Source organism: Bos taurus, chromosome 7, assembly GCF_002263795.3.
Source record: "Bos taurus isolate L1 Dominette 01449 registration number 42190680 breed Hereford chromosome 7, ARS-UCD2.0, whole genome shotgun sequence".
Lineage (NCBI taxonomy): Eukaryota > Metazoa > Chordata > Mammalia > Artiodactyla > Bovidae > Bos > Bos taurus.
The window spans coordinates 94,324,273-94,351,641 of NC_037334.1; the positions used below are offsets into that span (position 1 = coordinate 94,324,273).

The 27,369-nt window shown below is 38.5% G+C and overlaps 1 protein-coding gene across 10 annotated transcripts in view; it reads right to left on the minus strand.

The window, feature by feature from the left end:
- Window positions 1-27,369, minus strand: part of MCTP1 (multiple C2 and transmembrane domain containing 1) — a 1,071,916-nt gene that overhangs the window by 803,757 nt on the left and 240,790 nt on the right. For all 10 annotated transcript variants that reach the window (XM_059888261.1, XM_059888262.1, XM_059888265.1 and 7 more), the window contains exon 2: window positions 8,383-8,497. In XM_059888261.1, the coding sequence (XP_059744244.1) occupies window positions 8,383-8,497 (115 nt within the window). The remainder of the gene's footprint in view (window positions 1-8,382; window positions 8,498-27,369) is intronic.

The following is a 27,369-nucleotide window of genomic DNA, read 5'->3' on the forward strand; positions in this document are numbered from 1 at the left end:
TTGGCAAACCATGGGAATTTTGAAGAAAGGAATACCTCCACGTATGCAGTGCTGCAGAGAGCCTAGGGAACTGCCCGGGTTCTTTGCCTCTGGCTCAGAATAAAGGAAGTGCTAAGACTAATATAGGACTGCCCTGCTGATCCAGTAGTTAAGAATCCTTCTGCCAAGGCAGGGGACGTGGCTTCGGTCCCTAGTCCGGGAAGATTCCACACGCCTCAGGACAACTAAGCTTGCGCGCTACAGCTACTGAGCACAGGCCCCAGAGCCCATGTTCTGCAACAAGAGGAGCCATCACACGAGCAGCCTGCACAATCAGAGAAAGCCCCCGGCAGCAACGAAGACCCAGAACAGCCCGAAGTAAGATTTTTATTTTAAAAAAGACCAGTATAAAAAGCTTTCTAGCAAAAAGATATAGTCTAGGAGTCATTTACAAAATCTCAAGGTAGAAGTTCATTCTGAAGATTTAGTAATTATGTAGCTCTAGTTATACTAACATGAAATAAGGGAATCTTTATGTGTCAATGAGTGGTTTTTTTGCACCTATGAAAACAAGACAAACACAATAGAACATATGTGTTCTGCAGAAGCATATGCTATAAATGTATATATGCACACAGTGGATATATATTATAATATGTGTGTGTGTGTATATATATATATATATATATATATATATATATATTTGAGGCTTAAGATCATAGTGAAAAAGCTATCAATAAAACTGAGTCACTAACATTAAAAAATATCCTCAATGGTAGGAAACTGGTGGAAGCTATAACGTTAACATCTTTGCTTATGCTTGTGCCTATATTGAGTAAAATAAGCCTATAGTTGATTCCACCACTTGTAAGAACTGCAAAAATCGATTGACTAGCAACACATACAATTCACAACCTCAGCAGAGAAATGCAGCATGACAGACCTTTTCTTGATCAAAATAGCTTGTTTAAAGACTGTATAAACCTAAAGAAGGGGCTGCCAAGAAAAGTATCTCAGAGTCACTCAGATACACACCTTTCTCTGATGATATAAATTGCAATTTCCTTCTGGGAAAAAACAGGAACACTCATGATGCTTAAATTTATGATCAAGTTTAATGGGATTAAGATTTTTTTCTAAGACACATGAGTACATACTATGTCTGTAAAATCAGGACCCTTGTGACAGTGAAATGAGATAATATTATGCAAGTCAAAGGGGAAAAAACAGAACTGCCCCCAGGCAAGCCCGGTTATATGGCAATCTGACCATAAAAGAAATTTGCAAGGGTCAAAACCAAAGAGGACCCTAAACACCAAGCGGTGAACGAATGTGTGGGGTGGAAGCCGCTCTAATGGTCAGTCCTATTCAGATTATACATGTATGGACACATTAAACATTACTCCTGATACACAATACATATTAGAAACATTACTATGCCTATCCACTCAATGAATAAACCTCTAAAAGTTTTCATAAGTCACACTCTAATAACAAAATTTCTGGCAGATTCTCCAACCTGAAAAGGGCTATTTTTACACTTAGAATATGTTTAATTTTTATCAAGACAATTTTTGAAACAGAAAAAAAAAAAAAAAGCTTTCTAATTTACTGTCTCAGATCTGGCTTTCTTAAAACTGGTATTAAGTTCTCAATTAGTGAGGCTTTCCCAAATAGTGAGAAAACTGAAACTTGTCAGGGGATGAGCTTCTCAATCCTTTCCCATCTATCAGGTTTCTAAAGTTCTTACTCCAATCTGAAAACTGTTCTCAGAACACATGGAAACTTTCCTTTCACACTGACACATCAGAGTCACAGTGCAGACTGCAGGGGTTTCAGTGTGGAGTGAATGAAATTCTCTACCTCAATGCAGGGATTTCGAACACTGTTAAAAATAGAATTACAATAAACAAGTTCATGTGGATCACTTTTTTATTTTTTAAATTTGTTCCTGGTATTTGAAGAGAATTGTCCTCTGTTGTGAGCTGACCTGTGTGTATGTGTGTGCACGCTCAGTCACTTCAGTTGTGTCTGAAGCTTTGTGACCCCACGGACTGTAGCCCACCAGGCTTCTCTGTGGGATTCTCCAGGCAAGAATACTGGAGTGGGTTGCCATGCCCTCCTCCAGGGAGTTGGCCTGGGTCCTCCCAAAGAATGTGTCCAATTCCTAACTCCCAGTACCTATGAAACTTATTCAGAAATGGGCTTTTTCATCAAATGTCTCTAGAGTTCAGCCAGATCTTTTTAACCTTTGAACAATCAAAACTTCTCAAAGCCTCAGGGAACTGAAATGATTTATGAACATTCAAAGTTGCTAAACTTTTCACAGTTGTTCTCGCAAAAACTGTCTACATTATCTTGTATTACCATACTGATTTTGACCCCCAAATAATTTATTTCCAAAAAAAGAAATGAGGTTTCTGCAGATAAAATACTTAAGGACTTTGAGATGAGATCATCCTGGATTTAGGGTGTGCCCTAAAACTCAATGACTGCTATCCTTATGAGAGAAAGAGGATGGAAGTTTGAGGCAGGAAAACAGAGGAGGATGCCATGTAGAGATGGAAGCAAAGATTGGAGTGATGCTGCCCCAAGTCAAGGAATGCCTGGGGCCACTGGAAGCTGGAAGAGGCGAGGAAGAATTCTTTGCAAAAGCCTTTGGAAGGACTATTTCCTACCACAACTTTGATTTCTTTGATTCTCAGACTCCAAAACTGAGAGAAGAAACTTCTGTTGTTTTAAGCTACGAAATTTTGGGTAATATGTTAAGGCAGCCCCGGGAAATGAATACAGCCTCCACAATACAAATTTCAAGGACTTAAACTGTAGAGAATTTGCTCTCACCAGGCATGTCTACACAGATTGCTCTTACTTTTCTAACAACATAAATAATCTTGTCAAGACATGACTTTCAAAATGTGATAGATGATAATGCAGTCCTGGAAAGCCAAACCTAATTAAAATATAAATGGCATTTTGAAAAGTAACTAGGCATGACAATTGCCAAAGGGCTGCTAGAGAAAACAAGGAACTCTGTTAAACTGGAACTTCAAATAAAGAATAAATAATTTTTTAGTATAAGAATACTCCAAGTAGTGTATTATTTCTTTTTCATTGAATAAATTTGACATGAAAAATAGTATACACTTAAGATGTACAGCATGTTACTTTGATATATTTACATATTGTATAATAATATGTTTATCATTATGATGATGTTTATCACATTACATAATTATAGTACAATGTTATTGTCTATATTCATTATACCATGGATTAGATTCATGAAATTTATTCACATTAAAAGATAATGGATTATTTGAAATTCAAATTTAAGCATCATGTTGGAACTTCCCTGTGGTCCAGTGGCTAAGACTCCATGCTCTCAATGCAGGAGGCATGGGTTTGATCCCTGGTCTGGGGACTATCCTTGTGGCTCAGCTGGTAAGGAATCCACCTGCAATACAGCAGACCTGGGTTCGATTCCTGGGTTGGGAAGATCCCCTGGAGAAGGGAAAGGCTACCCACTCCAGTATTCTGGCCTGGAGAATTCCATGGACTATACAGTTCATGGGGTCGCAAAGAGTCGGACACGACTGAGTGACTTTCACATTCACCTTCTGGGAACTAAGGTCTCACATACCGCACTGTACAGCCAACCAAAAAAAAAAAAAAAAAAAAAAACGCAAGGCATCGTGTGTTTTTGTTTGTGAAATCTGGAACCCTGCAGTTGCAAAGGGAGACTGCACATCTCACTCAGTCACAAAGCTAATAAAATGTGGAGATTGGCTTTGAAATTATGTACAACAGACTCTCCAAGGTCATGTGCTTTCTGGTCCATGAGGCTGTTAAAGCAGGTATAATAAAATGTAGGAAAAAGTAGTAGCGCTCCCCAGAGCTATCTGGTTGTTCTATAAAACAGGTTATAAAAGTGGAAGAAGGACGGCCAGTTACAACTGCTCAGTGCCCACGATGTATAAAAATTCTGATATAAAGTTCAAACAACCTTCTAGTGACCATGCGGATGGTTGAAATGAGTTTTCCCTTCCATTATTTAGTGCAAGGATGACAGGGAACACAGGCATTTGGGCTTTGCTGGGCAGTAGGTGAGGGCATCAATATAATAAATAACAAGAGAGTGCAATCTCTGCTAATTCTAACAGTTACACAAATATTTTTGCCTATAGTCACATTTCCCCAAAATCCACAAGGTGCCCAGCCATCATTTAGTCTGAAAATTGCAATACTTTTTGAACTCCCTCACCCAATTTATCTCAGACGCTATTTGACATTCCCTGAACCAGCAGCTCTCCCATTTTCCTTTCCTTCTCCAGTTCCACATTCATAATCCCAAAACTATATTCCCACAAGACCATAGTGCTTCCCCGCTTGTTTTCTCACTGTGAACTACCCATCTCCATCTAATTATCATATATACATGTCCCAGTGCTATCTATCCAATCATATGTTTAACATCATCTGTTATTTACAGGTGAATCTACGATGTTTTAATCAATCCCAAACTTAACTCAGGTTGTTTCCTCTGTTTATATATCTCCTCTCATATCTACCAAATAAAAACTTCATAAACGTCAGGCAAGTGAGTAAGACAGTGAAGCTGGGATAGAGTTTGCATTTTAAACACTTTGGGATAGTCTTCACTTCTGTAAAGTAGTATTTTCTCTCCGTTATTTCTTAGGAACATGGTCATCTCATTTTCTCTCTCAAAAGTTCCTATTTTGGACAGAGATGTCTATAGAGAATAATTTGCTACTACAAAAAAGACAGTGGTACACACACGATGCCATCCAGACTCATACCTGTGAACACGTGAATAGAGGAACAAGATGGTGCGTGCCCTGCCCAAGGGACAGCTGCTAAGTAGCTCAGATTACTGGCATCATATGTTGCCAGAGTTTGCCTGATGTTTTCTCAGGACGACACTGACTTTATGCATTGCTGACAAGAATGCCACAGACAGGATGTATCTTTCCCAACGCATCAGATCAGGAGGTCCATTATGTCTGTTGGTCTCCTTACTGCTGATGTTAACTTTGCACTTGGTTAAAGGGATGTCTTCCAAGTTTTTCTACTGTAAAGTAACCTTTTCCCCTTTGTAATTCATACATATCTTGTGGGAGAAATAGTCTGAAATGATGCAAATGGCCAGTTTCTCATCATAATCTTGCATATATAGTTGGTAGCTCAGCTGTAAAGCATCCACCTGCCAATGTAGGAGGCACGGGTTCAATCCCTGGGTTGCAAAGATCCCCTGGAGAAGGAAATGGCAACCCACTCCAGTATTCTTGCCTGGGAAATCCCATGGACAGAGGAACCTGGCAGACTACAGTCCATAGGGTCATGAAGAGTCAGATACGACTAAGATTCTAAATAACAATTTTAGCATCGGTGGATGATTATTGCCTATAATAATTATTACAGTGATGCTTGTCAAAAGGTGATCTCCTATTCCTATTTTCACACCTTTGTTCATTAGAATTCCACCATGAGGAAAAGCTTTACCTTATCCCACATTTATTCAGTTATGTATTTATCATGATACACGGTTATCTATGAGCTCATAGACATCTATAGTATTCTATGTGTTATAATGTATGATTACCACTATTTATTTTGTTGCTGAAATGTACCAGCTTTGATCATCAGGAACGCCTTTAAGTTGGCTCCTATTTCGTTTTGACATTCTGCCATCCATTTTTGAGTACCTTATTTTTTGGCACTGCAAAATGTCCTAGGCTTGTCTTGTACTTTCCCTGCCCTAGATCTGCAATCAACCATTTTACCAGGAACCCTGCTTACTTTTATGGGGGAATTGTATTTAGAAACCAAGATCTGGGCCAAAAGTGTACAGATTTCCACTTTGTCATTACACCTTTGTGATGGCTTCTAGGTCCCCTCAGCAGATAGATTATACACACCCCTATCCATCTTAATTCCTATCTGTATATATAAGAAGCCATAAGTTCCTACTGCTACCTTTCTAACACAGCAAGGTACATCCTAGCTTTCTCCCATTCCATGTATGTAACTTCTTTCTCCAACAGTAAGAAATCTGGCTCTTTCATCTACAGTATATCTACTTAGTTGTCCATTACTAGTATATTCAGTAAGTAGTTTCAGAATTGATAATCATGCTTTGAAGTACATTAGTTATATCTAGTTCTTTTTGTCTTGAGTTTCACAGTGTATAATCCAAACATGGTTTTACTTAATCACTTAGATTAGTTGTTTTATTTCCCATCCCCCTGAGGTGTGGTTATGGTTAAATATCAACCAGGATGTGGGAATCTATCATCAATCTATCCATCCATCCATCCATCTACTCATTCATTTCTTTCTGTAATACTGCTGTCATTAAAGAGTTAGAATCATATAAGAAAGTTCATTGAAGAAAATGTCAGTAAACTTCTTCCTTATCCTTTTTACCCCATTCCTATCCTATATTCTAAACACCTATTCTTACATTATTGTACATTGTTATCAGTCTCATTCATTTCTGGATTTTACTTCTGATATTTCTTTTTGAAGAAATGAACAGCTAATGCATAATCCCTTATACTCCATTCTTACCTAAATTTCATACTGTTGCTATTCTTAGCACTTTGACTTTTCACTTAATAATAAATCCAGTAACTCCATATCAGTTCCTAGAGATTTTTCTTATTTATTTTACAGTTGCATATTATTTCATCCTGCAAATGTACTAAGGCTTATTTAACCATCTCTTCTATTCATGGGGATTTTGTAATTACAAAAAATTTGCAATAAATAATTATGTGCTTATGTATTTAATATTATTGGGAGGACATATCAAGGTCTAAAATTTTGATCACCTGATGCCTATTTCAATTTCATTTTAGGTCAAATGATGTAATTAAGATTGTTCTGAAGACTAAAAATGATTTATATATATATATATAGTGAAATACTATGTTAATAGCATTATTTTTTTTCCTCCAAGCTAACTATAACTTCTTTTGAGACCATCATTTCAATTCCATAAATATTTGTCTTCAGCTACTAAAAGAGAAAAAACTAAAAGTGTTCATTGCTCAGTTGTGTCCAACTCTTTGCAACCCCATGGACCATAGCCTGCCAACCAGATGGTTAATTATGAAAATTCCCCCATGTTTATATTCTAACTTTTGTAATCATACCTTCATTCATTAATAATATTTTGATATTTACTAGTTTTTACTTAAATCTATTATTTGTATCATTTCTAATCTTAAAAACCCCACTGCTACATTAATCATTTTCTCTATTTTATGTTTGTAGAGATAGGAAGGTCTTCCTTGGTGACTCAGATGGTAAAGAGCCTTCCTGCAAATGCAGGAGACCCGGGGTCAATCCCTTGGTTGGGAAGATCCCCTGGAGAAGGGCATGGCAACCCACTCCAGTATTCTTGCCTGGAGAATCCCCACGGACAGAGGAGCCTGGCGGGCTATAGTCCATGGGGTCGCAGGGAGTCAGACATGACCAATCAGCTGTGATCTTGTTTGCTTCCTTTCACTTCCTAAGTGCAGATATCAGTTAGGGTAGGAGAAGAAAAAATGCAATCCTGTGATGCCAGGAGCACTCAGGGTTATCTGACAAGGAGTTAAGAGGCTAAGGGACTCTCCTCCTTCTCAGTGGGAGGAGTTAAATTCAAACTCAGTTTCCTTTAGGAATGTGGGCCCTCGGGGCCTTCAGATCTCCACATCTGGAAGCTTGAAACATGCAAAAGATGTTAGAAAGTCTGTTTAAGGTATACCTTTTGTCCTACCCCTAATCAGGGTTCAAGGAATAATTAATGTATCCCAAGCTAGTTCATCAGGAGATGGCCTTGGGATATGCAATCCAGGAACTAAACAGTGTTTGCTTTGTCTTCCTTTTCATCATGACCTACAAAATCTTGTTAATCCACCATGGGATTATTGCCAGGTCCAGTCAAGTTTAAGGAAATCCCATGTTGGGAATCTCCAAAGTTTTGGTGAGATGCAGTTTTATGAGATTGTGCAGTTTTGTGAGATTCAATGGAGCAAATCTATGCAGCAGAAAGAATTTCTGGTCTGTGAAAAGGTGAATTCCAATATGGCTTCAAATGTGTGCCTCATCTACTCAACTGACTCTGTCACTAATTATATATAAAATGCAGGGTCTAACTTGTCAGCAATGTGACAGGGACCTCACTGTCTGGGTTGGGATGAGTCCAGAGTTTTCGAACTTGTATCATAACCTCTTTCTCCATGGTCACAGGCATCAGACATTTTGAGTAACATCACTGAACCCAGACTTCTAAAATTCATATTACAGTTGATCTTTTTTAACTTAAGAAACCACAAGGAAAACAAAGCTTGTCAAAAATACAGAGAATAAGCTTCCAGGTGACACTGTTCTTACCTCCTCGATCTCGGGCAGCTAAACTTTGACCCCGTCTTAATGTGATGTCCAATTGGTACATTCCGGGCTCAGCCAAAGGGACATCTGCATTACTGGTTCCAGCAGTATTTATTTTCTGAAAAGCAAGAAAGATATACAAAAATTAAATTTACTATGTCTATTTTCTCCTGTGAGGGACCATGTATAGCTAAATGCAAACTCTAAAAAACAGTCAATATAATAAATCATCTTGGGAATTCACCCAGTAGCATCATCACCCAGTTCTCTGAAGGTTTTGAAATTCATGAAATTCTTTAGACTCAAAATTAAGACACAGTAGTTACAGGAATTCTTGTTTTGACTCAGATTAGAACAACAGATATAATGTGAAAAACATTTCCCATGGAAAGCCCCACATAATTCAACCAAGGAAGACTAACGCAGAAATAGTGTCTGAAGTAAAGATACAGTCAGTGACGAATGGAGAATAAAGGTGTGTGAGAACAGGTGACTTCCACAAAACTGAGTTGAAAACTAAAATGATTTATTCAGGTGACTTTGTTGATTCATTTATCCACACAAAGGAACTCGTACTGATGGATTACACATGTCTATTTTAGCCCCAACATAAAATATGATATAATTATATAGAAATAAATTCACCCAGCATGTTGACAGTACTTGCAAGAAATAAATTCTCGATAGGGCTAAGTTCCTAATGCTGCTTTCTATGGAATAAAAGTGTACAAACTATTTTTAGAATAAAAAAAAATCTCTGCAAGGCTACCTCTATAGAATTTCTTTAGCAACAATATACTAGGCATTGAGTAATAAATGCACTTGCAAGAGGAATAACTGTATACTAAAACAACATAAGAGAAACATATAGTAAAAACTTTAGAGATCATATTTTATACTTCCTGACATGTTGAGCACAGTAGGAAAACTTCTTTACATGTTTGAGATGATTGAAAATTCTTATTTTTTTTCCAATTCAAAAATAAAATTACTTTAAAAAAAACTTTTGAAGCTGAATTTTATTATCACATTTATAAAAGTTGTTAAAATATTAAAACACCACCACCTGATTCAAATGCCCACTTTGCCCCACGAATGCGTGCTCAGTCGCAGACATCTCCGATTAAATCTTTATTGGTTTCTAACTATCAAGAAATTAGGAAAGGGTTGATATCTGACTTGAGGAAATAATAGGCTCACGCAAATGAAATAAAATATTAATGAGCTTAAATTAAAAATGGGATAGAAATTTAAGTCTTAGAGTATTAATTCCAAATTCCACTGAGAACAACCAGTTAACTCACTTAAGGAAATTAAATGTCCCATAATGTAAGAATATTTAAAAGTATTTTTTATACCCAATAGGAGTATTCCTCAAGGTTCAACAGTATTTTCATCTTCTAAATATTGCTTTTATAACCCAAAATAAAAAACTTAATATATATAAATATACTTCTATAAATATAAATGCTGCTGCTGCTGCTAAGTTGCTTCGGTCGTGTCTGACTCTGTGCGACCCCATAGATGGCAGCTCACCAGGCTCCCCCGTCCCTGGGATTCTCCAGGCAAGAACACTGGAGTGGGTTGCTATTTCCTTCTCCAATGCATGAAAGTGAAAAGTGAAAGTGAAGTCACTCAGTTGTGTTCGACTCTTCGAGACCCCATGGACTGCAGCCCACCAGGCTCCTCTGTCATGGGATTTTCCAGGCAAGAGTACTGGAGTGGGGTGCCATTGCCTTCTCTGATAAATATAAATATACAGAAGTATATATATATATGTATATATGTACATATATATATACACACACTAAGTAAAAGTGACTAACACTTTGACTTCTGGAATGATGAAAGTGAAAGTGTTAATCAGTCAGTTGTGTCAGACTCTTTGAGACCCCATGGACTATATAAACCACCAGGCTCCTCTGTCCTTGGAATTCTCCAAGCAAGAATACTGGAGTGGGTTGCCATTCCCTTCTCCAGGGGATCTTCCCAACCCAGGGATTGAACCCGGGTCTTCTGCACTGCAGGAAGATTCTTTAACATCAGAACCATCAAATGATATGCATGGATAAGGCAAAATATTATATACCATTCTGGCTTTTAGATTTCAGTTTTTGTGTGAACAAAATATTATATTTTGTTCATTATTTCACAATTTATTGAACTTAGAAATATCATGGGCACTTTTTAAATCAGTACATAGAGATCTATCTAGTTTTTTTTGTTTTTTTTTTTTTGAGATACCTAATTTTCCACAGTGCACAAAAGCTATAATTTCAATTATTTTCCTAATGAACATATGAGTTGGCTTCAGTATTTGCCACTATAGAACCTGTGATTTTATTTCTCTTATAGGATGCATTTTTCCAAAAAGGTTTAAATAGTTCACACTCCTACTGAAAGCGCACAAGTGCCTATTTTCTACACCCTAGTCAGCACTGAATGTTACCAACTTTCAAGTTTTGTGCATAAAAATATCATCTTTCTTCAAAACACATTTCCAGCACTATGGTGAAGTGCCTTGAATCTAGCATGAATGGCAAGAGTGATAGCTCTTCGCTGGACCACACAGAAGATGCCCACTTGGTAAGAGGAAGCCAACCAACGCCTTCTGACTGCCTTTTCAAAGAACAGTTTGTATGTGGGTTTAATTAATAAGCAAGATTTAAATTAAAATCCAGCAAACATGTAAAAGACTATGTTCTGAGCCTTTCTTGAGGCTCTATTATATATATATATTGTTTCAAAATAAATGCACTAACAAATATTAAATGTAGTTACTTTCTAAAAAATGGAATAAAATCTATAGGAAAGTAGAAACTTTCTACCCACCCTGCATCCTCTTCTAGTATTACTTTAGAGGCAGAAAAGTTTGAATGCTCAGATATCTGTGTATTTTTGTAGATTTCATTGCTCTATTCAGTGTTTCTTGAAGTTTAGAGTGAATAATTTATAGAGTGTTTGGTTTAACATTTTAAAATGCTTATTACACTACATGGGCAAATTAAGGACCTTGTACAGCCATGAAATAAAAAGACCCTTACTCCTTGGAAGAAAAGTTATGACCATCCTAGACAGCATATTAAAAAGCAGAGACATTACTTTGCCAACAAAGATCTGTCTAGTCAAGGCTGTGGTTTTTCTAGTCATCATGTATAGATGTGAGAGTTGGACTATAAAGAAAGCTGAGCACTGAAGAATTGATGCTTTTGAACTGTGGTGTTGGAGAAGACTCTTGAGAGTCCCTTGGACTGCAAGGAGATCCAACCAGTCCATCCTAAAGGAAATCAGTCCTGAACATTCATTGGAAGGACTGATGCTGAAGCTGAAACTCCAAATACTTTGGCCACCTGATGAGAAGAGCTGATTCATTGGAAAAGACCCTGCTGCTGGGAAAGATTGAAGGTGAGAGGAGAAGGGGACGACAGAGCATGAGATGGTTGGATGGCATCACCAACTCAGTGGAAATGAATTTGAGTAAGCTCCGAGAGTTGGTGATGGACAGGGAGGCTTGACATGCTGCAGTCCATGGGGTCGCAAAGAGTTGGACACAACTGAGCAACTGAACTGAACTGAAAGGTAATTATAATTACACTAGGTTTTCCAGTTTTGCTGTTTGAAAATTTAACACCTAGTTAAGAGACAACTTTGCTGGATTTATATTTATTGGCTTTTAAAAGCCTGAATAATATTCAATTCTGTGTGTGTGTGTTTACAGCTCACATTTTTTCTCTATCCCTTTCTCTTATGACAGACATTTAGGTTATTTCCATATTTTGGCTACTGTGAATAATGCTGTAATAAAGGTGGTAGTGCAGATATCTCTCCAAGAAATTGATTTCATTTCCTTCAGATGTATACCAACTTCCCCATCTTGTTCTCCGTGTACTCCTGCCCAGTCTTCAATTACCATTTCATTCAGTTCAGTTCAGTTGCTCAGTCGTGTCCAACTCTTTGCGACCCCATGAACCGCAGCACGCCAGGCCTCCCTGTCCATCACCAACTCCCGGAGTTCACCCAAACTCATGTCCATCGAGTTGGTGATGCCATCCAACTCTTTCCCAGCATCAGGGTCTTTTCAAATGAGTCAGCTCTCTGCATCAGGTGGCCAAAGTATTGGAGTTTCAGCTTCAACATCAGTCCCTCCAATGACCATTTCATTAACACTTTATATATCTCTTATCTATTATCATATTATATCTAAAAATTTGCCATTTTAGATTATAAACACTCTGTTCTCTGTTGTTAAAAGTTTAAGGATCTGAGCACAAAGTGTGATGGAGACTATGAGGATAGAAGATGTGTTTAAGGTCGCGAGACCCAGCTGAGTGGACACATACATGGAGTTCTGTGACAAATCTGGCTACTCCATGGGTACTTTGGCCTCTCTCCTCTCCTGTGTCCATGGATGGCATCTAATCTGTTTCGGCACCTTTAGTCAAGAGAGTCCTTCTCAATACACTGCTCTAAGCCAAAATTAACAATTGATTACAATTACACTTAAACCATGTCCACTCAAGAGGTAGGATTAAAGACAGACTGTAATATAATGGAGTCATTAAGTCACTGGGAGAGCAGGCAAGAAAGACCAATTATTATGGGAAAAGAATCTGAGGCAGCTTCATAGCCATGACAATAAAGCAGTTTGAAAACAGGAGTAAGACTTGACAAAGAAAGATCTAGGAGAAGGGAGGATGGGAATAGCAACATGAGCCCAACACTGAGTAGTCATAAGAGGGTGCATCAATGCATTGTGTGAGAAATAAGGTAGAAAGGAAGATTGATGTTCAGTCACACCAGCCTTAGCAGAGTTTCCAACTGTGGGCAACAGGAAACTCTCACGGGCTCTTGAAGAGACATAGCCAGGACTCATTGAACAAACATTTACTGCCTGTCTTTCACGTTTCCTGCTCTGGATAATGTTACTAGATTTCAGAGAGGAACAAAACTCGGCCTTTCCTCTATGTAGGTTGGATGGGAGTAGAGAAACCCTGTGGATACCGGAATTATTTTAAAGGTTTTACGACAGTTTAAGTTACAAGGGCTTGATCTAGTCGGTGGTAATGGGAATAAAAGATGACTTTGAGAGATATTGAAGAGAGTCAGTCAACTGAATTGTCAACTGACAAGATGGAGGAGATACGGGAAAAGGACAGATGAGTCACACGGAAGTTTGAGCTGAGCTGCCGGGAGACTGGTAGTATCAGGAAGAGAGAGCAGAAAAGAGAGGAGCAGCAGGTTCCAGGCCACCTCTGGTTCAACCTGTAAGGATACCCCCATTCCTGGAAAAAAGAAAGTCAAGAACTTAGACAGAGCTAGAGATACATCTCCCCTCAGGCTCACTGAAATAGTACCAAGAAGAAAACTGTGTTATGGAGGGATATTAGAAATACAGTTTTTATGGGTATAAAGCATCTTTTTCAAATTTATCAAATATAAGGACATATTAGGAAAGATGTATCTGAAGTACCAGGCACATACACAGCTCTAAAACAAACCTTTTTTTTTTTTTTAAGATTTAACATTTATCTAGTGACTATTACAGGAAATTTAAATGTTCCCTCCCTCTCACTAAACTGCCATGTCCCACATTTAGACAGATGTTGCTATTTTTTAACCACTTTATCGAGGTGTGATATGTCAAAGCTGTACGTATGTAATTTATACAACTCCATGAGTTTGGGAATAGGTAGACACCTGTGAAAACATCACCACTATCAAGACCGAAAAAACCACATCCATCCCCTTCCAAAGGTTCCTCCCACCTCTCTATTGTTCCGATTGTTATTTGTATGTATATGTGAGTGTGTACCTATGTATGTGGTAAGAACACCTAACATGAAGTCTACCATCTTAGAATATTTTAAGTATGCAATACAGTACTGTTACTTATGGATAATATGCTAGAGAGTAGAGCTCCAGACCTTATTCATCCTGCAGTGAAATTCTGTTCACTTTGGCCATTACCTCCCCATTCTCTCTTCCTCCCACAGTCCCTGCCAACCACCATTCTACTCGCTGCTTCCGTGAGTTTTACTATTTTAGATTTTATATGTAAGTGAAGTCATACAGTATTTGTCTCTCCGTAACTGACTTTTTTCACTGGGCATAATGCTTTGTGGGTTTCCCAGGTGGTAAACCCTAGTGGTAAAGAATCCACCAGCCAATGCAGGTGACGCACGAGATGTGAGTTCACTATCTGGGTTGGGAAGATCCTTTGCAAGAGCAAATGGCAACTCACTTCAGTATTCTTGCCTAGAAAAACCCACTGAGGAGGCTGGTGGGCTACAGTCCATGGGGTCGCAAAGAGCTGGACACGACTGAGCGCACACACAATGTTCTCCAGGTCCATTCACACTGTCGCAAATGGCAGATTTTCCTCCTTGCATAAGGTTGGATGATATTCCATTGTACATATATACCAAATTTTCTTTATCCAACAATGGACATTTTGGCTGTTTTCATGTCTTGGATATTGTGAATAATGCTGCAATAAACATGGGAGTACAGGTATCTCTTTAAGGTTCTGATTTAAATTCCTTTGTATAAGTACCAAGAAGTGGGGCTGTTGAAACATATGAAACCATAAAAGACCCCAAATAGCCAAAGCAACCTTAAGAAAGAAGAACAGAGCTGGAGGCATCACACTTTCTGATTTCAAACTATACTCCATAGCTGTAGTGACTGAAGCAGGATGACACCACCAAAATACCAGACAAATAGATCTATGGAACAGAACAAAAAACCCAGAAATAAACACACACATACAGTCAACTAACCCTCTATAAGGGCATCAAAAATATAAACTAGGGAAAGGACAGCATCTTAAATAAAAGATGTTGGTAAGTCTGTATATCCACATAGAGAAGAATGTAATAAAGCCCTTGCTGCTGCTGCTAAGTCGCTTCAGTCGTGTCCGACTCTGTGCGACCCTATAGACGGCAGCCCACCAGGCTCCCCCGTCCCTGGGAGTCTCCAGGCAAGAACACTGGAGTGGGTTGCCATTACTTTCTCCTTATCTTATACCAAATGCAAAAATCAACTGAAAATGAATTAATAACAGTGCAAGATCTGAAGTTATAAATTTTCAAGAAGAAAACATAGGGAAAAAGCTCCTTGACAATGGTCTTGGTAATAATTTTGGATATGACATGAAAAACTCAGGCAATAAAAGCAGGACTAGACAAGTGGGACAACATCAACTTGAAAAGCTTCTGCCTAGCAAAGGAAACAACAAAATGAAAAGACAACCTATGGAAGGAAAAAAAAGATCTGTAAACCATGTATCTGGTAAGAGGTTAATACATAAAATATAAGGAACTCATACAATTCAGTAGCAAAAAAAAAAAAAAAACTGATTTAAAAATGAGCAAGGTCCATCTAGTCAAGGCTATGGTTTTTCCAGTGGTCATGTATGGATGTGAGAGTTGGACTATAAAGAAAACTGAGTGCCAAAGAACTGATGCTTTTGGACTGTGGTGTTGGAGAAGACTCTTGAGAGTCCCTTGGACTGCAAGGAGATCTGACAGTCCATCCTAAAGGAGATCAGTCCTGGCTGTTCATTGGAAGGACTGATATTGAAGCTGAAACTCCAATACTTTGGCCACCTGATGCGAAGAGCTGACTCATTGGAAAAGACCCTGATGCTGGGAAAGATTGAGGGCAGGAGGAGAAGGGGATGACAGAGGATGAAATGGTTGGTTGGCATCACTGACTTAATGGGCAGTTTGGGTAAACTCCGGGAGTTGGTGATGGACAGGGAGGTCTGGCGTATTGCGGTTCATGGGGTCGCAAAGAGTCAGACACGACTGAGCGACTGAACTGAAGGATCTGAATAGATATTTCTCCAAAGAAGACATATGAATGCCCAACAGGAACATGAAAAGTTGTTCAACATTGCTAATTATCAGGGACCTGAAAAACAAAACTATGCCTGTTAGAAAGGCTACTATGAAAAAAAAAAAAAGATAAATGCTAGTGAAGACAGAAAGAAGAAATAACCCTTGTTACTTTCGGTGGGAATGTAAAAGAAATAAGCTTAAATTTTTAAATCTGGAGTTCTAGGCACACTTGGAGGTTTAGGAGGTGTCTACAATAATCCTCAATTTAAGTTTTGGGACTGTTGAAGTCAAAAAGCAGATTCAATATCTGAAACTGAAAACTATAACATAAGTATAAATGTGTAGCCTTGTCAGGTCACTTGCAGGAAAGTCAAAACAAGACTGTGGAAGAGAGGGACCATGAGAACATGAAAGGAAGCATCCACGTCTTCTACTCCATCAAGGCACCATTTTTAAAGAAACTCTCCCTCTAATGTTCCTGGCTTGCTTGAACTAGAACAGTTACCATGCACGTGATGTCAAATTTCCTCATACCAAACCGTTCTTTCCCTTATTTTATATGAACTGGTGGTTCTCAACCTCAAGGGCTTTGAGTAAGCACCCAGAAACTTTGAGGGGGTGGGACTCAGCTATCAATATTTTTCTTACAAATCCTCTGATGATTTCAATTTGCACCCTAGCTTGACCCACTGTGCCATTGTGCCGGTTATAAAAGCATATCTTTGAGGAAGTTTATATACAAAGAATTTCCAGACTTTTAACATTTGTATCATGAAACACTTGTGGAATATATGTAGGCATCCACAAAGGGTCGCTGTGACTTTGAGTTCTGCTGCTTAGAAGACCTTTTCCCTAACAGAAGAAAGCTTCTACCAGAAGATACAATGGTACTGATGAATTTAAAGTGGGGTTACTGTGTTAGCTGGGGGTGGTTGATCCTTATTATCAAGAGGAAATAGTTATTGCAGCACTGCACAGAAAAGGAGAAGTATGTCTGCATTTGGGGAGATTTTCTTGGGTGTTCCTAGTACTGCCATGCCCATTGGACTGTAGATTGGTTAAGCTGTTTCAGGCTTAGTGTAGCTGTTTGTCTATCCACAAAATCCACTTCATGAAAGTAGAAAAGTTCATGAAAGCTTTGCCATTTTTTGACTTCTAAAATTTAAGAACCTTATTAAGGATATCAAGAGGTATCCTCGAAGACGTCTACTTAGTTATTACCAGTTTCTACTGTGGAAAAAGGGACTTCAAAATGGAGTTGGTATTGCCAAGGGAGCTATTTAAAATGGAGCCAAGAGACCATTGAGGAAGCAGGGTTTAAGCCTGCCCTCACTGGGTGGAAGGATAAACTTTTGAACTGCTCCAAACCACAAATATTTCAAGGACATTGCGAGAAAACCTGCAACGTGTCATAAAACCAGACTTCCACCTCCCTCTAGTGATAGCCTTTAGCAACCAAATATGTATAGATAAGAACAGCTTCAGCTTGCCAGCACCAATCATAATTCTTTCAAAACAACTTTTGCAACCTTTGCAACTTTCACACACCTAAAGTTGGCCTTTATAAAACTCTTCCTTTCCTCTCCTCCTTGGAACACATTTTTGACTCCTACTCGAATCTATGTCTCCCAAATTACAATTCTAAGAACCCCAATAAAGCCTTTATTTCTTTGCAGCTCTGCTGTGATGAATCTTGTTCAACACTACTTAGTCATCTCTCCTAGTTTCTATGACATTAGTAAAATTCGCACAGTGAAATCACCATTAAATGGAAATAAAAAGTTTTTAAAATTTAATTTGTCAAAAACAGAATTCAGAAGTCACTGGAATATTCAAAGTTCAGTGAAGCTCAAGGATTCACTTGTCAAGGGGACATTATAATCAGTTAGAGTTCAACTCAGCAACTTCAGAAAGCGAAACCAAATAGAATGAGGAAAATTTGTGCCAACCAATGGGCATCCTCCACTAAAGATGCTGGTCAGAGGGCCTGTCTATCCACAGCTCCACCTAAAGGGACAGCTTATGCTTGAGTCTGTGTACACTGAACTTCCCTGCCCCTTGTTCAGCTGATTAGATCTGGAGACCTAAACTAGAGGCAGACAATGAATAGGCTGGTCAGTGATAGGTGGTTAGTCAGCAAAATTGTTATTAGGCAAAGGTTGTTTGGACCAAGCTCAGGGAGAAGTTGAAAGTGCCTGCTAAAGTTACTTAGGAGACAATCGAGAGACTGGAGAGGTCATGAAGGCCTACAGATGACCCCAAACTAGAAAACAGGTGCTGTAACTATGATGAAGTACGGAGTGGAGAAAATAGAGGGTAGAATATAACTTCATAGGAGGACATTCAGACAGACCAACTAACCACAGCACAGGATGCCAACAGCTGGGCAGGAGAGTAAAAGATCCATGAACTCCCACTGCCGAAGGCCCAGAGCAGCTGGGAGGCCAGGGCAGGCTGCTCTGGACTCTTCTATCTCTCTCTGACCCCCAATCACCCTTCTCAACTCCCTTGGGGAGAGACAGCTGAAGTGAGCCCTTGGCTCTGACAATGGAATAGAGTGGGAAAAGAAAAGAGCAACAAGAATGAGCAAAAGAAGCAGAGAAACAAGAAAGCAGCCAGGTTTCCCAAGAAACACAGGAAATCCACGCACTGCCAGAGAAAAATGCTATGGCAGAGAGTGGACGGCAGAGAAGCTGCAGAGAGATGGAAACGGCCCCGTGCCTTCCAAATCTCCCTCCCCGGTACCCTAAAGTGATCATGGATATTCACATACAGATGCCCCTGTGATGCCAGCTCCCCACGCAGACAGAGCTCCAACAAGGGCATCACCCTGCAGTTACCAAGCACGGAAAACTTAGTGTTTCCATGAACATTTTCAACAAGAACTGGGGCAAAGGCTTACGGTAAAGGTAAGCACATAATCTATCATTCCAACTGGGACACTTTAAAAGAGCAAAAGGAAGTGCCTCTACCAACCGTAAGGCATAAAGAGGCATAAACAAAACTGTCCCAGGTAAACTGCAATATGTACCAATACTGCTTAACAAGTTAGCGTTCAGGAAACCAGAAAGATAAACTAAGCAGAAAAGCCTGTTCCTCTGGTTTGTTTTTGTTTTGGCTTTTTTTTTTTTAATTTAAATTTATTTATTTTAATTGGAGGCTAATTACTTTACAATATTGTATTGGTTCTGCCACACATCAACATGAATCCACCATGGGCATACACGTGTTCCCCATCCTGAACCCCCCTCCCACCTCCCTCCCCATACCATCCCTCTGGGTCATCCCAGTGCACCAGCCCCGAGCATCCTGTATCATGCATCGAACCTGGACTGGCGATTCGTTTCATATATGATATTATACATGTTTCAGTGCCATTCTCCCAAATCATCCCACCCTCTCCCTCTCCCACAGAGTCCAAAAGACTGTTCTATACATCTGTGTCTCTTTTGCTGTCTCACATAAAGGGTTATCGTTACCATCATTCTAAATTCCATATATATGCGTTAGTATACTGTATTGGTGTTTTTCTTTCTGGCTTACTTCACTCTGTATAATAGGTTCCAGTTTCATTCACCTCCTTAGAACTGATTCAAATGTATTCTTTTTAATGGCTGAGTAATACTCCATTATGTATATGTACCACAGCTTTCTTATCCATTCATCTGCTGATGGACATCTAGGTTGCTTCCATGTTCTGGCTATTATAAACAGTGCTGCGATGAACATTGGGGTACACGTGTCTCTTTCAATTCTGGTTTCCTCAGTGTGTATGTCCAGCAGTGGGATTGCTGGATCATAAGGCAGTTCTATTTCCAGTTTTTTAAGGAATCTCCACACTGTTCTCCATCGTGGCTGTACTAGTTTGCATTCCCACCAACAGTGTAAGAGGGTTCCCCTTTCTCCACATCCTCTCCAGCATTTATTGCTTGTAGACTTTTGGATAGCAGCCATTCTGACTGGCATGAAATGGTACCTCTCTGGTTTGTTTTTGAACTGAACTACAACCCTGGGTTTAATTCTGGGATTTTGACTTTGTAATAGCCCAAATCAAACCCAATGAACTTACAAATTTTCAGGGCCCTCTAAATAGCAGTATTTCACTCTCCTGAAAAAGTATGAAATTCAGTCCTCCCCAAGCATCTTTGCTGGGACTCCTACAACACTGGTCACTCACCCTTGACTCGTCGCTAATTGTTTCTCTGCAGCATCGCTGCATTACCACGGATGGCCTTTCCACCTACACATACAGTATATAAAATAATCAGAACCATAGGAAAGAAAATAAAATTCCTTTTTCCAACCCTCTTGTACAGACCACTCCTTTTGTAATTCGACCCTGTAACCAAACTTTGTGTTACAAGAGGCAAATTCTTATGATGAAAGGGCAGGCTTGATATCAACTATTTAATTTCAGCCAAAGATACTTATTCTTTTGCATCTTTTTTTTCTCCTCTAATCTTTAAAATGGGATAAAATTCCATGCAAAGACTGTTTTGATTATGAGATAAAATATGTAAAAACACTTTGCAAATTAACAAATTATTTGAATATATGTAGCTATTGGGGGCAGGTGATGAAAAGAGCTATCATAAAACAGAGGAAAGATGACAGGAATCAGAACACAAAGTCCTGTATACAAGACTTAGTTATATTATTAAGGTGCTTGAGGCAGAGGAAAAATTTGTTGAGGTCTATGACCCTAATTTTCCTCTTCCTAAGAAAATAAAATAAAAAGCGACTCTGTGAAAATTTTAAAAAAAATCATGTAACTTAATGCAAAGAGGATTTTTCTTGATTTTTTAAAATAATAATATACATTATGTATGTGTGGGGCTTCCCAGGTGGCAGCAGTGGTAAAGAACCTGCCTGCCAAAGTAGGAGATGTAAGAGAGGAGGGTTCGACCCCTGGGTCGGGAAGATCCCCTGGAGGAGGGCATGGCAACCCACTCCAGTATTCTTGCCTGGCGAATCCCATGGACAGAGGAGCCTGTTGGGCTACAGTCCCTGGGGTCACAAAGAGTCAGATGTGACTGAAGTGGCTGATCACACACAGCACAGAGATTAGAAAGTAGATTCTGCTTGGTTTGCTTCTTCCACTTTCAGTATTATGATACTAATTAATGACTGCTATTGTTACTATTTCAGCAAAATATTTGTGAGACCCGAGAGCAAGACAGATTTTATTTGTATAAACTCTTCTGACCTTTTGTCTTTCAGTGAATTCCCAAGCATGCTCTTTCTTCCCCTCTAAAAAACCAAATTGCATTAAAAAGTGCAAGATTACCTGTTAATAAAAAAACAAACCTCAAAAAGAAAAGACTTGTCACAAAAAGGCACAATATACCAGCTTGCTATGAGTTCTTGTGCCAATAAGTATTAAAAATGATTAGGCCAGTTCTATTATTTCCAAAATTGGGGCATATGCAAAGGAAAACATTTCCTTTCAGAGGATTTGAACTTTTGAGATTCTAACAATCTCAGAGAGAGAAGCTAGTGTAACAGATGTTCCATTGACGCTAAACATTTGGGATTTTGCTCAAAAATACTTTTTAGTGTTTACATGTATTCCCATCTATAAATCTTGCAACACACAGATCCATAGCCTCACTGGCTTTTATGATTAAACAAAAATGCCTTCTTATCAGACTTAAATGCATATACCTCCGTCCTTTGGAATAATTCTACAACTTTTACTTTTTTCTGTGAATTACAAGTACTTTTGAGTTCCTTTATCAGAACTCTATTAAACCAATGAATCAAAGTAAGATTTTAGTGTTTCTATCAGATATCACTTTGTCTGAATGTCTTATTGTTCCTTCTGGTAAAATTACATAGGTGTCTTGGAAAAGCTCTAGATAGCATGACCTCTACTACTTCTTTTATTCTAACATTTGATTTTCTTGAAAGAAAACCACGGTGATAGTAACTTTTCTGAAAAAAAAATTAGCAAAGTTTAGTAATTAATCTCCACCTCCCCACAATACCCCAAATACCCAAAGTTCACCTCATTTTCATTCAGGATTTAATTTATTCACTCACTCACTTTTTTTATCCCCTTCTGGATCCCCAGCACCAAATGAATGTTATAGAGAACAAAGAAAGATGTTTGAACATACTCTTTTCCTTCAAAGACTCTCATGGAGACAGTGTTGCACTTAAAGTTTAAATGCTAACATAGGAAAACAAGGTAAGAGGTGTTTCATGGCAGAAGAATGAGAAGCCCTCTATTTCTTCGACCTGCTGCTCCTCCTTTCTGCTCTAGATGTGGGTTTGAGGTATAAATCTAGCACCAGTGATACTTGGACCCAAGCAGGCAATGGTTAAGTCCTAACAATTATATTTTGAACATGTTTCTTTGGTCAACTTTTTCTACTGCTCTAGTCTACACCATAATTATCTTCTGCCTACCAGACTGCAATCACCTCCTACCTGCTCTCAGACTCTGATCTCTTCTGCTCACTGATTCACTTAAGATGGTCCCTGTGGACCGTTTTCAAACATATGAGCAAATGCTTAGGAAAAAACAGTGAGGTGAAAAATATAATGCAAAACTACATACAGAATGAAATTAACTAGGCTAAATATACCTAGATAGTGGGAAAAAAGGAAGGAAATATAACAACACATGAGCGGGCTAGTCTGTGGATGAGATTGAAGGTAATTTTAGTTTCCTCCTATTTTTCAGAAATTTTCAAACTTTCTACAAATGGATGGTATGTACTGTTCTAATAATTAAGACTTAAAAAGAAAAATAATACTATTCTCTGCTGCTTTTACTCTTTGAAAACAGTGTTAAGGATTCTATGGAATGGAGTTTTATAAATTTGCTTTGATAAACACCTTCACACTGGGCAAAGCACATCAATGTACCACTCTCATTTACATATGAGTTCAATATGAAACTCATGCGTAATTTTTCTGCTTAAACAACCTCATGGCCACAGGTGCACAGCTGTGGCTGAAACACGATCTTGTGCACTCACTTGTGCAAATAGCATGTTATTCCTCACAGGTATAACCAAGGCACAAATATGGAACTGCCTCAGAACGTGGCACAACGTAGCCTTCCGTGAAAACTGTGATTTCCTTTAATTATTTACCATCTTTGAAAACCCTGCAGAAAAAGTTTTCAAGCTACAAAATAAATAACACCGTATTGGATTATAACTCAAGGTATACAATGAATATCCATGATTCCATACTGATATAAGTAAATGATTTGTATGAATAAATAGATAAATCAATGAGGAAGAACAGCTAAGTCTACAGTACAGAAGAATTCAAAATAATTCATGTAGGTACTGCTCCTTAAGGATGTCAATCACCACCTCTTAAGTGTGGGGCATTCACAGTGACCTCCTTCCAAATAGTACAGTTTGGAGAAACCTAGCCAGTACTATCTCAACCAAGGGATCGAGGTTAAAATCACTGCTGATTGTGATTTTGTATGCTTCTTTAATGGCTTGCAATGAGAATGCTACTTTACCTCTGTGGTCTTCCTTCAAAGCACGTAACCTCTGTCTGACCATGAGAAAAACATCAGAAAAACTCAAAATGAAGGGCATTCTATAAAATATCTGACCCACAGAACTCAAAACTGTCAAGGTCATCAACAACCAGAAAAGCCTGAAAAACCGATACAGTCATGAGACGGCTCAGTCGTGAAAGCTAAATAAAATGTGGCATCCTGGATGTGATCCAGGAACACAAAGGATTTTACGTGAAAATAAGGTCTGAATAAAGGATGGCCTTTAGCTCATATTAATGGGCCAATATTGGTTCATTAGTTGTGACAAATGTACCATAACAATGTCAGACAGTAACAACAGGGAAAGTTAGGCATGAGGTGTATGAAAATTCTTTCTACCTTCATAATTTTTTTGTAAACCTAAAATAGCTTCATAATTTTTTTGCATACCTAAAACTATTCTAAAACAATAAGCTTAATTTAAAAAAAGCTTCCATACAGCTAATTCTTTTGTGCAGATAACCTAGTGTTTGATGGGGCAACCCTTCTAATTTGGTCTTTGCTTAGTAAGTATAACGATACACTTCAAAGAAGGCATGTCAGTGACTGATTCACCTAACCCACCTCAGCAGCAGCCCCTTGCTCTTCTCTCATTTCACAGGTAACTGGGGGTGATGTATTTAAGGGATACTGTTACACATTAATTATGTTCAATAAAAATAATTTCAGAGTAGAGCCACTGCAAATATTTTAACCACAGGTAACTGAGAAGGATGTTCCCAGTTACCACACATTAGGCTCTAAGTCACCAGACTTGAGTTTTTCTTCCTTCACCTCCATAAAACTAACTTTACTTCCAGCAAATAACCTATTCTCTTTGACCCTCAAGCCCTCATCTGTCGAAAGAGATTGATCTATATTACTTCCAAATTTCCTTCTTGCTTTCAGAAGACAGCAGATTCCAGTCAATTAAAAAAAAAAAAAATGGCTCTGTCACTCAATAGCTAAGGTTCTCACCTTAAAAAGTAGGGATAAAAATGGTTCCTACCTGATAGAGTTGTTGTGGAGATTATTTAAATAAACAATAAATAATATGTGCAAAACACTTAGTTGAACATGTAATATTTCAATCCTGCCTTTGTGTGCTTAAAATGAGAGCCTGATTACAGATAAGGACATAAACTAGATAATGTGAAAAATAGATTCGTACCTAAAGTAGTTGAGGCTTTAAGACGAACTCACAAAGAAGTGCTTTACAGGAGAAAAGTCTGAGCAGTTGTAGGAAGTCATGTGTCAGGGATAAATACTGAAGTTGCTCTGTTTTCACAGACCTTCAGAATCCGTTGCCCATGAATTGGAATGCTCTCCCTGGAGTACAGTTTGGTGAGGAAAGCATGTCATTCTCAGTTATTCTTACCAACAGTGGGTGAGAGGGCTGTGGGCCGAGGCCTGAATAATAAAGACGAGGAATCAAAAACACACTTCTGTTTCCTTTTAAATGTGCTTTTACATTTGCTTGTGAGATTTACAATTCTAAAATGTCACACCACAGGAGGACTGTTAATTTTATTTACTCAGTACACAAGACTGTCATAGAGAAAGATAACTTTATAAGGGTTTTCCATAAATAAATAAAATCTATTGGATTAATACATGTTAGAGCAGGATCTGCTATGGATAAATTATAGATCCTAGAAATAATCCAGAGTTGAATATAATAGCTTAGAATATAGTAGCTAAACATAATGAAAATTATAAGCTTAAATTATTCAATTAATTGATACTCTTCTAGCATTCCAATTGTTACAGCAACACGTACAACAGTTTGCTTTTTCAGTACTATTTGCAAAAAAGTAGTAAACTGCCCAAAACATGATCTCTATCATATGAGTGGATAATAATGATGTTAGGTATTATTTCTAATTAAAAAAAAACAAACAAACAACTTCCTTACCACTTAGTATTAAGCCAATAATCTAAAATTGCCAAAAGTTTCTCAGTAGTATTCAGCATAGGGAATCTTTGACTTATTACAGAATTATATACTATTCATGTTGGCAGAAGACTTATGTGTTTCTGCTTTGTTTTGTTTTCCTGAAATTACACTGCTTCTCACAGCAATTTTAACAAACTTGGGGGCTATAAGTGTTCCCTGAGCCCACCCAGGGACACAGATAACTTCCTGCTGGGCAATGATAGCCCTCTCCGTGGGACCTGGGCTTCCCTGGTGGCTCAGTAGTAAAGAATCCACCTGCCAATGCAGGAGACACAGGAGATTTGGGTTTGATCCTTGGGTTGGGAATATCCCCCTGGAGAAGGAAATGGCAAACCCACTCCAGTATTCTTGCCTAGAAAATCCCATGGACAGAGGAGCCTAGGGCTACAGTCCATGGGGTCGCAAAGAGTTGGACACTACTGAGCACAAGCTTGTACATGAAGTGTTCTCTGAACCCACCCAGGGACACAGATAACTTCCTGTCTAGTCAGTGACAGCCGTCTCCATGGTGCCTAGATAACCGTGATCACAATGGTGAAATATACTGATCACCTTTCAAGTAGGTGTTTATAGCTTTCCCCTTCCTAATAGCCCTCAATTTCCTGTTGATAACCAGCGGGTTGTGGGAAGCTGACTTGCTTCTCAGTTTGGGGTGAAGAATGTCCGGCCAGTCCGACCTCCAGACTACCGTGACTGGGTCAGCCACTGGTTGGGAATGTGACCTAAGCTCTTTCAATCAAGATAAATCTTTGGTTTAGTTGGAGAATACTGGAAAAGTTATTCCTCCTGGATGAGAATAAGGAACCATGTAGCCAGCTGTGGGAGCACTGGCAGCTGTCTTGGGATCATGAGGGGAATTAAACTGAGATAAAGCTAATAATGGGGAAGGCCAGATTGAGAAAGAAATACAACAGATTCTTATGACTTGATTTGACCACTGAGATGGCCTCCAGATTTTCCAGATATGTGAGTCAATAAATTCCCGTTAGTATTTTAGTCAGTTTGAGTTGTGTTTTTTATTAATTGCAAGAAAAGCATCACAATTGATGAAATAGCTAACACTGATGGATGGAGCACAAGCATTGTTTCATTTATTTTGCACAAAAACCTAAGAAATAATTAGTCTTTTAATCCTAGTAATACAAATGTGGAGACTGAGGATCAGAGTGGTTGAATGAATTGCTTCAGCTACCAAAAAAGCAGTAGATTCAAACTGTCTTTCTAGTATAAAAAGTTCATACTCTCAACCACTATGCTAATGCTTTGCTCCAAGATTTAAAAATAAAAAAATCAGAAAGCGAACTAGACATCTGAAACTGCAAGTCAATTTTAACTTTTCAGGCTCTAATTACATAATTTTCCTTAGCTAAAAGTTCACATCAAAAGGAAAGGATTGGATGTGGTTAAGGAAAAAGTAAATTTCTAACAGCAAGGATTTCTAAAGCACAGATTCAGAATCTTTCTCATGGTAAAGATATTTTTCTCTCCCTCCTATTACTTAAGCGTTTATAAGTCAATCTGAAGTGCTTCTGATTAAATCTCTTTGTGTCATTAATTAAGTAGGTGGATACTATTTGAGGACAAAGGGCTTACTCGATGTACATAAAAATCAGGAGTTTATAACTAGCAAATGGAATGCAACCACATATACTGCCTTGATATCACTTCAGGTAGCACAGAAA